This window comes from Misgurnus anguillicaudatus, chromosome 2 (genome assembly GCF_027580225.2).
Source record: "Misgurnus anguillicaudatus chromosome 2, ASM2758022v2, whole genome shotgun sequence".
NCBI classification, from domain to species: Eukaryota; Metazoa; Chordata; class Actinopteri; order Cypriniformes; family Cobitidae; genus Misgurnus; species Misgurnus anguillicaudatus.
In genome coordinates, this window is record NC_073338.2 from 51516723 (window position 1) to 51529290 (window position 12568).

The 12568-nt window shown below is 38.7% G+C and overlaps 1 protein-coding gene across 1 annotated transcript; it reads right to left on the bottom strand.

Moving 5' to 3' along the window:
* Window positions 1-1197: 1197 nt before the first annotated feature.
* LOC129413946 (uncharacterized) lies at window positions 1198-12078 on the bottom strand. The gene is made up of 2 exons (XM_073857576.1): window positions 10072-12078; window positions 1198-1834 (listed from the first exon to the last, which is right to left on the bottom strand). Exon 1 carries the CDS (start codon window positions 12067-12069, stop codon window positions 11065-11067), a length of 1005 nt encoding a protein of 334 aa, XP_073713677.1. The 5' UTR covers window positions 12070-12078; the 3' UTR covers window positions 1198-1834; window positions 10072-11064.
* Between the last annotated feature and the right edge of the window lie 490 nt (window positions 12079-12568).

The window sequence follows — 12568 nt, forward strand, 5'->3', positions numbered from 1 at the left end:
CCAAAACATCCGCACTCAGATTCTGTCGGGTGCAGATGTAGATCTCTTATCTCTGCTCTCTCTTCTCCCTGCAGCAGAACCAGAACGCCAAATAGACTGTGGTGATTACTCTGTTACCCTAAATAACACAAACACTCACTCATTTCGCACACTTTCATTTCCCGAATTTACAATTGCTTTTTCTCGTTTCACTGAAATCATCTGCTCAGTTTTCCCCCATAGGCGGCGCGAACTGAACGATTACCAAGCAATTATAGCAGAACTCGCGCTGTCCTATGGGGGCGGACATTTCTATACATACCATAAACTCTTTTCAGCAAAAAATGCTGTGTGAGTCGCACAATGGAATCAGTGCCCTTACTGGGGTGCACTCGAATCAGAACTTTACAGCAGGGTGTTTTTAGGCTGCAAAAACATTACCTGCGCAGTTTGCAGGTCAGTAGCACACTCGACAACATCATGCCCACAAGTTAACTCCTCCCCTCTTCCCCACACGGGAACAAGCAGCACTAAATCAACTAGCTACGTGCCTCGTGCAGCAACCACCAGCAAAACACATGACTCTGCATTTGATGAAAGCAGACAGCCATGTAACCATTTCAACATGGGCAAATGCCAAAGAGCGCGCTGCTGGTTTATGCACATCTGTAGCTTTTGTGGTGGCACTCATGCTCATCTTGTATGTCCAGTTTACAAATCTGTGAATAAACTAAATCTAAAAATTACTTGATGACTCCTGTTAATATTTCACGCATGCATTTTGAACTAGCTCACCACCCGGATGCCGAATTTATTGATTACCTGCTGTCAGGCCTTAAAAATAACTTTAAACACGGCTTAGAATACCCACTTTCACAAAACATCATATGTAATAATCTTCAATCTGCCTTTATAGAACCTGAAGTCGTACTGTCGTGGAATTTTAGCCGCATCAAATAATACTCACTAAGAGTCAAAGTCAAGGATCACACAGACACACTGTCGACAGAATTTTCTTTGTCTGAATTTTATATATTCTGCAGAATAGGCTCTCACCCCCATGGTGCTAGAAGTTTAAAAACCCAAGAGCCCCGATTGCAAGGTTGAACACACATTTATAGTAAGATGCTGAAACATGTGTAGTCATCAGTTTCTACGTCATTTAGAAGATAAGCTTCAATTTGTCAGTGATTAAGAACATAAACAGTTAAACACAAATCTAGTGAAATCATAAAACGTATGTCTTGTTCTCAGTACATGATGTTTAAGTCCTTGGACATTGTACTTTGCTCAGAAGACAGAAAGAGCATAATTCTGTACGTTAGCAGAAAAACATGATCTCCATATGAATCACAATTTATGAGCTTATGATTGTAATTAAAAAATGAAAAATAGGATGAAAAATAAAACATAATAATATGAAAATAAAAGCATAATAAAAGTCCTCCACTACACTCCTCCCTTTTTATGATTTATTCATAACTTCATTTACTGTCATCGTTACGTAGCTCTGGTTATTACCCTTAACCATAGTGTGCATATAGTTCTGTGCAGTTGCAAAAGCAAAAATGCGCACACACATAGTATGCTCATGAACCTCATTTTTGAAAGAAGAAAAATAGTTCGTTTTCTTGAAGAAATTGAGCACAGTTAGAGTTGGGGTCTTGAGCCCTTGATGATTCCGGATTGAGCACAGTTAGAGTTGGGGTCGTGAGCCCTGAGCACAGTTAGAGTTGGGGTCGTGAGCCCTGAGCACAGTTAGAGTTGGGGTCGTGAGCCCTTGTTGATTAATTTCCTTTGTAGGTTCGGGTTTGGTAGGACCACACGGTGCAGTCGTTCCAAGCTATCCTGCTTTCTTGTTCTAATGAAATTATCTTAGTGTCTAAATTAATGTGGGGTCTCAAAGCTGGTGTTGTAATTACCCAGACAGCACACGTACGTCTGCCCGACGTCGGCTCAAGAGCGTACGTCGGCCTCCTTATTTAAAACATCTAATAAGTATCGGCCACGCTTCTCTCTGTTGGTGCGTGCCCAGTTATTCCTCCCTTTGCAACCACCAGAGCAAAGGCAACATTATGGGTGTAAGTATGTACAAAAACTAAGTAAATGATAATAAGTGAAGAAAAATGGAATCCGTTAAGTAAATGTAAATGTTTTAATATAATATACAAGTAAAATAAATAATATAGCAGCGCCTTCTTTGCTTTTAATGACACACAGCTGCTAAGTTCCATTATTCCGAAGCAGAAGGGGGCAGTAATGTACATACGCTGGTTGCCAGCCGCCGTTAATAAGTAAGTTAGAGAAAATGCAACTGGGGAAAGTGAGGAAAAATAAGGAATTATTGGCTTGTTTTACACGTATCATTGTTTTGTGTTCCCCTCCTTCATAAAAAACAAATAATTCCACGTCAACTCGAACACGCAAAACCCCGGTATGAAGCATTGTCATGAGCATGCCAAACCAACAGATGGCGATATATTCCTTAACCCAGAGAAGCCACTCCAGTCTCGTCTTGCCATGAACAAGGAAAAAGTGCGGGAGCTGACTTCGCAAACGTCCGTGGTTCAGGTAAGTTTTCGACAAAAATCTTATATTAAATGTCTGTGACTCTTAAAAGTTAGTATAAGGCACTCCGTCTACTACAGCACAGCAAATAAAGTCATAGTTAGTAACATTTGTAGTACTTGCAGCGCTATTCAGACTTGAGGCATTTTTGCTAAAATGTTTGTGTATTATTATAATTTCCATTAATTTTTGTTGTTCTAAAATGTTTCTGTGAAGCAATACGTGTCAGCTTGTTGTTATGTATAGTCTGACCGACTAGAGGTAATGTTAACGTTGAGGACACAAATGTCATTTATCGTCTAGTTTTTTATACTATGACAAAATGTGGTACTTGAAATCAATCTAAATACCCTTTCACTTGTTCAGTATTGTGTTTTTGTTGCTATATAACGATGCACTTAATATAGGCAGATGGCCATTGCTTTTCTGAACAGCAGTTGGAAGTATTCTGAGATAATTTAAATTTTAGGAAAAAATATGAAGATGAGTATCGATGATTATATAATTGAGTTCAATAACATAGTAATTTTGGTTGTTTAATTTCTTTATGAGTGTTTGTTTGGTGTTTAAATTATCAAGTTTAAATCATCAAGCAGTTTTAGTTACTGTATAAAGTGTATTATTATGATCTGTATGATAGTTTGAGTGCTTACAATGGCAGCAAATTTAAAAGCAAAACAAACAAGATGTTTATGTAAGTTAGTTCAGATACTTTGACAACCATTTTGTTATGCACAGTGCAATCTGATTTACGTTATTGTATGTCAGATGTATGAAATGTACAGTGATTTAATGAACAGGTGTTTCATATCATAGTCATTTGCCACACTGTGTATTTTAAACACATCAAGGGCTGGAAATGACTGAATACATTTCTTGCCTTTTTCCTTAGCTAATATTTCCCTCAGCTAATATTTTCCTTATATATGTTTCCTCTCTTCTTGTGTGTAAACAGGTCATTGGCACTGCTGTGTAAGTATTTCACTGACAGACACCTCAAGACATTTTAGTGGGTGTAACTGGAAATCTTTTATGTAAATCTGTAATATTCAATTGTTATGTTTTATGTCTTTGCAAAACAGATCATAACATCATTTGCTGTAAGTTGTTTTTAACCAGCTGTTACAGACATTTTTATTATTTGACTTTAACCCTAAGTGTTTTTAATCTTAACCATACTGTCATATTAGTTTTATCGGAGAAAGGACATGCTACCTCTAAGCCATCTGTTTCTCTGTGCAGGGCATGTACATCTAGGATGCGGCCTATCCAGATGAGATTCTCTCCAATGCCAGCAAACCGACAGTGGAAGACACGAGCCAGCACTTCTCCCCCCACATTGCCTCAGGCTTTGGAGATAACCACTTATAACTGCTCCCTCTTCATGAGACCGGATGCTATGTTGGGATCACCGGGGCCTCCATCGCCCGGCATGTACACGCTACATCAGGTGTAGGTAAGACGCACACTCACTGCTTCCCTGGAGCTTGTGTTCTCAATGTTTCTGTGCAGGTGCCTGGGATAATGAAGACAATTTGGGTTGTTGTGTTACACGCCAGGTGAACAACATCAGAGTGCGGCAGTCAGAGATCCTAAAGAAGGACTCCATATGTTTAGTCGAGACAGTACGCCGTACATCTCTTATGACGAGGATATGTGTTTCAGGACCGCTTTCCCGATACTGACAAGGACATTTAAGGTTCAATGGACAACTTGCTTTCAATGAATGGTTAATGTCTGCAGCCCTTTTCAAACACACATTATGGAAAAAATACAGAGAACACATCCGGGAGTTGTTCGGGATTATTTGATTTTGGTCAATTCACGCTGCCAATAGTTTTCTGAATTTGTTTGTGCTTTCACACACATGCCATAAAGACAAGACATATTTAAAGTCTTGCACTTGGTAGGTTTTTTTTGTAGCATCTGTAGTTTGCTTATCCGTGATTTCTCTCTCGAGAAACCACACGTGTATGTTTTTGTTTGTGATAAGATCATAAAGGAGTGCGTTACACCAGTGCTTCCCAATCCTGGTCCTCGAGCACCCCCTCCCAAAAAGTTTTAGATGTCTCCTTATTTAACTCATCAGCTTGTTAGGGAGACACGTTTACCATTTTGGAAAGAGGCTGATAACTTGAATCAGGTGTTTTAAATAAGTTTTTGGGAGGGGTTGCTCGAGGACCAGGATTTGGAAGCACTGCGTTACACGCTGTTTTGTTATGCTGGTGAATGTTCATAGCTGATAGTGACTCCCTGATTTCTTCTTCAGTCCAGTCTGCAGATATTTCTCATTGTGAATGTTAATCTGCATTTAAATCTGCCATGTCAAAGGGGAAAAGGCTATATTTTTGTTGTGATGACACAATATTTTTGTTGACTAATTATCGACGTTGAAATTGAAACCCCCGATTCTATCGACCAAACGCAACAGCTCTAAGTCTAGCATACACATAATTGCATTCACTAACCTTTGCCTCAGGTTATAAATAACTTAATAATCACAACTATCCACTACCTAAAAAGCTATGAACAGCAGTCATGCAAATTTTCTCAATTTGCTTTTCTATTTCTACTAGCAATTATGTGAGCTGCAGTCTGGATCCTGCCTCTGTCAGATGACCTAACACAAATGGAAAGATGACATCGGCCCTTGCAAGGACTTCAGACGATGCCAGCACTGGACTACATACAGTGGTTATCATGTGCGTTTCATGTTTAACTTTATGCCTTTTGGAGATCATTTCATCTTCCCCTCGCTTAAATGTTTACATTAACAGATTTTTTTTTACCAGGGGTGCCCAAACTTGTGCATGTCACTGTACTGATATATACTATACAAATAATGTAAGTTGAATTTACTTATTTAAAACACATTATACTAAGCACTATACTGCAATGTTGTTTTTAACGTTTGTGCGTAATATATTATTTTTTGTCTTTTTCATTCATTAGATTTTCAGTAGTCTGTGTCAAATTTTATTTCAAGGTAAGATAGCTTTACATGTCTTTCATTGTGCTTTAGTGATCACACAGGCCCTGTTTATGTTCTTAACCGGCATGAGTTTATTTATTGTGATATACACAAAACAAGATATTTTATTAAATGATGTTAAGTACACAGCTGCTCATTTACTTCAATAAAATTTATTTTTCCTATTATGGAAGTCAATGGGTACCATCAACTGTATGATTGACATCATTTATCAGATTAAAGAATTTCTGGCAAGTTTATAACAACATGAAGGTGAGTAAATGATACAATTATAATTTTTATATAAACTTTTAGCTTTGAAGGATTATTTACTCAACCCCATGTCATCCAAGATGTTTGTCTTTCTTTCTTTGGCCGAGCACAATTAGAGTTGTATTAAATACTGTCCTGGCCAGTGGCGGCTCGTGACTGCTCTTCTGAGGGGTGCGAATTCAAAATAAGTGTTCAGAGTGTCATGTGTGTTGCTCGTGTTTTCAAAAATATGTGTTTGTTGCGTCATGTAAACCATGTGCATCACATGTCTTGTCAAGGGGAGTGCCTGCTGCACACGCGTCAAAACCGTGTATGATAAAAGAGATGCTCACATTCACAAAATACACACAACACATTCACTTAACATTAAACTCTGATTACGCATGAGAGAATGCAGGTATCTTTTATCATGAACCATTCAGACGTGTGTGCAGCGGGCACTTATTTTGACGTGACACCACGTGATTCACATGGGTTTATGCGATAGGCCTAACACATATTTTGAAATGACGAGCCACACACATGACGGGCTACATACATGTTGGGATGAGCTTCGCATTGCATTGTCTCGGAAAATCAAGTCATTGTCCGCCACTGGTCCTGGTTCTTCAATGCTTAATAATGGCATTGACTGGGCATCAGTGTTTTGAAGTTCCAGGAGTGCATCCATCCATCATTAAAGTGATCCATATATAACCTAGTGGGTCTTCTGATGCAAAATGATAGGCTTGTGGGAAAAGCTTTATATTTTAAGCTTTAAGCGAGTTACGATGCATATGCAATGTAAACAGACTACAACAACTCAATCGCATTGTTTCTCACGTATCTCTGTGTTTCATCACAATTCATATTACGACTAGTCATGAGATACATAACATCCAATGCGATAACATGTGCCGCCATATTTAAATTGTCTTTTTAACTTTGTAAATGTCTTGTCTCTATCACAAAAGGCTATAAATGTGAAGTTTTTCTCACGGACGTATGGTTTTGCTTCTGAAGACATTTATTAATGCATTGGGTTGTATGTGGATTACTTTGGTGATGGATGGATGTACTTTTGAGCTTTGAAAAACGTTGATCCCAGTCAATGCCATTATAAAGCAAAAATATAAATACAATATATAAATGTAAAGAACCAGGAAATTATTTAATATAACTCTGATTGTGTTCTGTTGAAAAAGTAATAGATCACTTCTTGGATGACATGATGGTAAATAATCAGTCAATTTTCATTTTGGTGGGAGGAGTAATCCTTTAACTCATTTGAGTCATCTTGTTGCTTTGACTGAATTCAGTTACAGATCAAAATCTCTGGTGGTAAATCAACACTGCTCAGTCTTATCTATTTAAGTACACTGATGATCCTGAAGGTGTGTTTAACATTAATAAAATAATGAAGTAATGCATAAAGTGATAATTGAACATTACTGATGATGTGTGCTGTTAACAAGCAGAAGGGTAAAGATAAACTAAAACAAAGACGTCAAAGCAACAAGATGACTTGGTTCAGACAACTTAACCATTTTAAAATGTCTTTTAGTTAACGGTGCATTTTATCCTTTATCTTAGACAAAGCAGACCATGTTAATTTCATTTAATACATTCTGGAACAAATCTGGGTCCACTTATCATTTCTACTTACAAATTAACATTTCTGTTCTGCTCCGTTTACAGTGTTTGGGTGAGATCTAGACAGAGGACTAAGGCGTATACTAGGACAGAACTAAGTGTTGTGGCCCACAGGTGAGACAAACTTTGCTACTTGCTATCTGTTAGACACAATACATTGAAGAAGGGCCCATTCATATTATACTTAAACTTGGTCCAGGACCATTTGATTTTTGGTTCATTCACACTGTCAAATGATTTTCCAGAATCTGTGTTTATGCCGTAAAGACACATGATGTGTTTAAAGTCCTGCACTTGATAGGTTTTATCCACAGTGTCTGAAGGTTTGTTATTATTGGATATTTCTCTCTGCAGAAGACTGGATTTTTGTTTATGATAAGACTATAATGGAATGCGTGATGCGCTGTTCTAGTATGCACATGAATTAACCCAATTTCAAAGTGGATATTTGAAACTCCCTGAACTCTGTCCTAGTCCAGTTTGCAGACATTTCTCATCGTGAATGTAAATGTTCATTTAATCCCCCGTTTTAAAGAGCTGAACGGTATATCTTGTTGCGATGACGCACATGTATTTTGTTTAATATAAGCTCATGTGAGTGCCTGACACGCTAGAACTGTTATGCTGGTAAATGATCTCTGCTTCAGCGTGGATAGTGACGAGCTCCATGATCTCTGCTTCAGTACAGTTTGCCGACCTTTGTAAAACCCTTGTTTTAAAGAGCTGAACCATAACTTAAAAACTACGCCATTGTTTCTGCATCTCATTCACAAAGAGGGCTTTCCAGGTATGTTACGGTAATGGTACTAGGTCCTCTTTCCTGGAACAATCCCAGAACATCTACGGCACATGTTTGTGTTCACACAAATGCCTGTCTGCCAATGTTATGGATATTTTCTGGGACCAAAGTGCTGTGTGAATAAGGTTATACTTTACTCGATTACACGAACACTGATGCAAGCACTTGTTCAACACAGTTTGGTGGTAAGCAAGTGGGTGACTGTTATCTTTAGATATCTTTAACAATAAAATGTATAATTTTCAAGACATTTGCATTAATTCCTCCTATAGCACTCATTTTAAGTATAGCTGAGGATGCAAAGAAGAATTAACTCTGTTTATAATGCACCGCCAGACATTCAGGAATGCAACAACACAGTAGACCAGATGTTTTATATGCTTACATAAAGTGCTGTATGCTTTGTGGGTCCACTTTTTGATTATCTATCCAATATACACGATTGTTCATGTTTGCCATAGGCACCTAAATTTAAATATAAAAATGTGAAATGTGATCGTATGATTAATAATTTTTGGGATGTTTCCATTTCAGGTGATCCTAAAGCAACAAAAGAGGAACAATGGATAGGAAGAAGTGGTGTCCAGATGTTTAAAAGGCGGCGTTCGGGACAGGAAACAAAGGCAACAAAGAAGACCTCTAAGGTTTAAAGGCGCTGCTTGCAGAGACAAGTGTAGGAAACAAAGACAGAAGACCTGACGAGAATGTTTTATGATTAAATGTTTTTGTTATGTACATGCACATTATTATTATTTACAATATATTTCTAAGATACATAAATATGTGACCTTGTATATGAAATCCAGGCTACTGTCTTAACATCTAATGACATCTAAAGTTTGAATTTACTGATTTAACATTGAGTTCAGTCTTTGGCATGACCTTACTCAGTCAGTATTGAAGATGTCAAGATTATATTTTCAGAGAATGTTTTCTGTATTGTGTAGGATGATTTTATGTAGAAAACAGTAAGTCACAAAGAAATACTTTGCTGGGTTTTCACAGGCTGTGTCCCATTTGTACAACATATGTGAATTATCTTGAGACTAAAACTTCTGAAATCCAAACTGTTATATTTTAGCATTTCAAATGCAGCCACCTTTTGCCTAGAATTTGAAATATATACCCTTGGGGTTTTTCAGTAATTTTTTGAGATCTCACCCTGAGATATTTTTAAAGAAATTTCCATGTATTATGGGCTTGAATTACTTGTTTATTTTATCATTTTGTCCAAGTAATTTGAAAAAAGTTTTAATTTAAATTTTAGTTCTCAATTGAAATAAATGTATATCTTGAGACTATTTTTGTCCACAAACGTAATTGAATCATATACCTTAAGAGTATATTATTTTGAAGGGTATAAGAAATATTTTAGTTAAGTGTTTAAAAACGTTTACACAGTAGTATAGCAGTATATAATAGTTACAGAATATGTAATTTATGTGTGACACATCTAAATATTCTGTTACTGATTTATTAATTTGACTTGTTTATGTGTTATATTTGTCAAATGAATAAATTTGCAACGGTTATTGACAGTGGTGTACTTGTTTTTAGTTGTTATTGCACAGAAGCACATTATTCTGAATAAGTGTGAATGAATAAAGGTTTAAATTAGTAAATAAATGCCCGGTAAAGCCCGTGCAGAGCGGCTGAAATTGCATCGTTTAAACATCGGCCCGAGGGCATTTGCGACGAGATGCCGACATCTAGACGACATCTTCCCAATGAGCAAACGCTCCCTGAGCGACATCTTGCCGATGGAACTTTGAAAGTCGGCACAACGTCGGCCAGATGTATGTGTGCTGTCTGGGTACAGTTATTAAGCTGCAAGCGTCGTGTCGATTACCCACATTAAAGATGTCGTGTGCGTGTGTCCAAACCAAACCCAGAATACTGGAGTCGTCCTCCAATACCTTGTGAGCTGTTGCAGTTCTCTCGTGTCGTTCTTCGTATAAACTTGCAGTATACAGGTATCTGTGGTTCCCACCAATACGAATGGTCCGTAGCAGTCGACTAGCCGTCCTCCCTTTGGTTTACACCTTTTAGTCCAGGACCAACCCTCCGGCAATGGGCAACGTGCACCCAGGTGGCACGCTCCGCGACCTTCACGGCGGTGTGAGTCGTCAGCAGAACCTGAAATGGCCCCTCCCACCGTCTCGCCTTCCAGGATTTCCTACTCAGGTTTTTCACCAACACGAAATCTCCTGGTTTGATGTTGTGCAAAGGTCCCTCTGCGGGGCGTGGTAGTGCTGCTTTAACCTGTTTCAAGGTATTTTGAAAGATAGAAGACATAGAAATACAATACTACAACATGTCATTTTCATTTGGAAGGGTATCGCCTGTCGCCCTGTGTGGTTCCCACCCCATATGTGGGGGTCTTTCAAAAAGTATTTCAAAAGGGGACAATTTTGTTCGGTCTCTGACCCTCATTCTCATGTACATGAGTACCAGTGGTAAGCACTGAACCCAATTCAATTTTGTTTCTTCACACATTTTGCTTAGTTTTGCCTTGATGGTGCCATTCTCTTTTTCTACTGCACCTCCACTTTGTGGGTGGTAGGCGCAGTGATTGGTCAAATTGATTTGCAAAAATTTACCCACATCTTTCACCACCTGAGCAGTGAAGTGTACTCCATTATCACTGGAAATTTTGTTTGGGATTCCCCATCTGGGAATAATGTCTTTCAACAGCATTTTTGTCACCCCAGCACTGTCTGCATGTTTGGTGGGCGTGGCTTCAGTCCACTTTGAAAACATGTCTGTCATCACCAAACAGTAACGTTTACCTTCTGTTGGTGTTAATTCAATGTAATCCATCATTACATGTGTGAATGGTCCCTCAGGAAATGGGATGCCCCACAGGTGCGGTTTTTACCCCTCTTGCAACATTATTACCCAGACATATATGACAGTTTTTACAATGTCTTTGCGCTACAGGAGAAAAACCCTTTGTGAACCAATTTTGTGCCATGGCTGTCAGCATTCCTCCTTTGGACACGTGGTCTAAGCCATGTGTCAACCTAACAAAATGGGAATAAAAGTGTTTAGGTAAGCAAGGTTTTTGATTTGGACCTATCCAAATCCCTTCAGGAGTTTTGGTAGCTCCACACGATTTCCATGGAGCTATTTCTGTTGGGAGAGAAAATGTTTGCATGCTTATTAGTGACTCCTGTGCTGTTTCAGCTTCCTTTTCCTGGGAAATCTGTGTAAGAGAAAAATCAACGTTAGTAGAAATGAGAGACGCTGCGTCCTCGCGTGCATTGCCTCTGGATACCACGTCCTGTTCCTTGGTGTGTGCTTTGCATTTACACACGGCTATTTGGGAAGGAAGTAAAATTGCTTCTAAGAGAGCGGCAACCTCATCTCCATTACGGATGAGCTTACCATCTGCTCTTAGAAAATTTCTGTGTTTCCACAGTGCCCCAAAATCTTGACAGACGCCAAAAGCATAGGCAGAGTCTGTATAAAATGTTATTGATTGGTTAGTAGCAAGGATACAAGCTTGTGTTAGTGCATGCAACTCAGCCACCTGCGCAGATTTGTGAGGTGGTAAGCATCCGGAGTCTACAACTTCAAAGTCAGACACAACTGCCCACCCCACCCTGTTTATACCTCGGTCATCTCTGGAAGAGGACCCATCCACATAGTATGTGAGGGTGCAATTAGGTATGGGTGTGTCAGCCAGGTCAGGCCTTGGTGTACATACTTCCCGTAGAGCAGACAAACAACAGTGTGGTGTACCTTCATCAGGTGTAGGTAACAATGTCGCCGGGTTCAGAACTGTACATATTTCAACTGTGACATAAGACATTTGTAACAATGCACAGGAATAACGCAGCCACATTGCTGCAGACAAGTGAGATGTGCGCTGTTCAAGCAGTATATGGGTGCGTTCACATGACAAAATTTCGGGAGTGACAACCGTATTTACTTACAGGTGTGAGTCTGGAAGTGTCCTGTTCAGACAGCAAATTAAAGACACAAATAGAACACTGCCTGTATGAACGAGCAACCAACCTCAAACCCGTATTCTAGTTACACGCGGCGCCTGTAACCATAGTGACGGACGAATATATTAAAAAAAGTATTATTTATGCAATGGGCAAACTTTATTTATGTATTTAACAAAAACAGCTGGCTGGTGTAACGCTTACCATTGTGCAGAGAAAAATAAACAAGGGTGGTTCCTTATTAAAGTTTTAATTTCCAAAATGAATGAACATAAAATCAGTTTCAGCAACTGCACGTTTTACCAAAGCAGATATATACAATATAAAAGTAATCATAATGACTTATGAAGCAAATCGATCCGTTTTTGCAAGAAATCGAACTTTATTTAAACC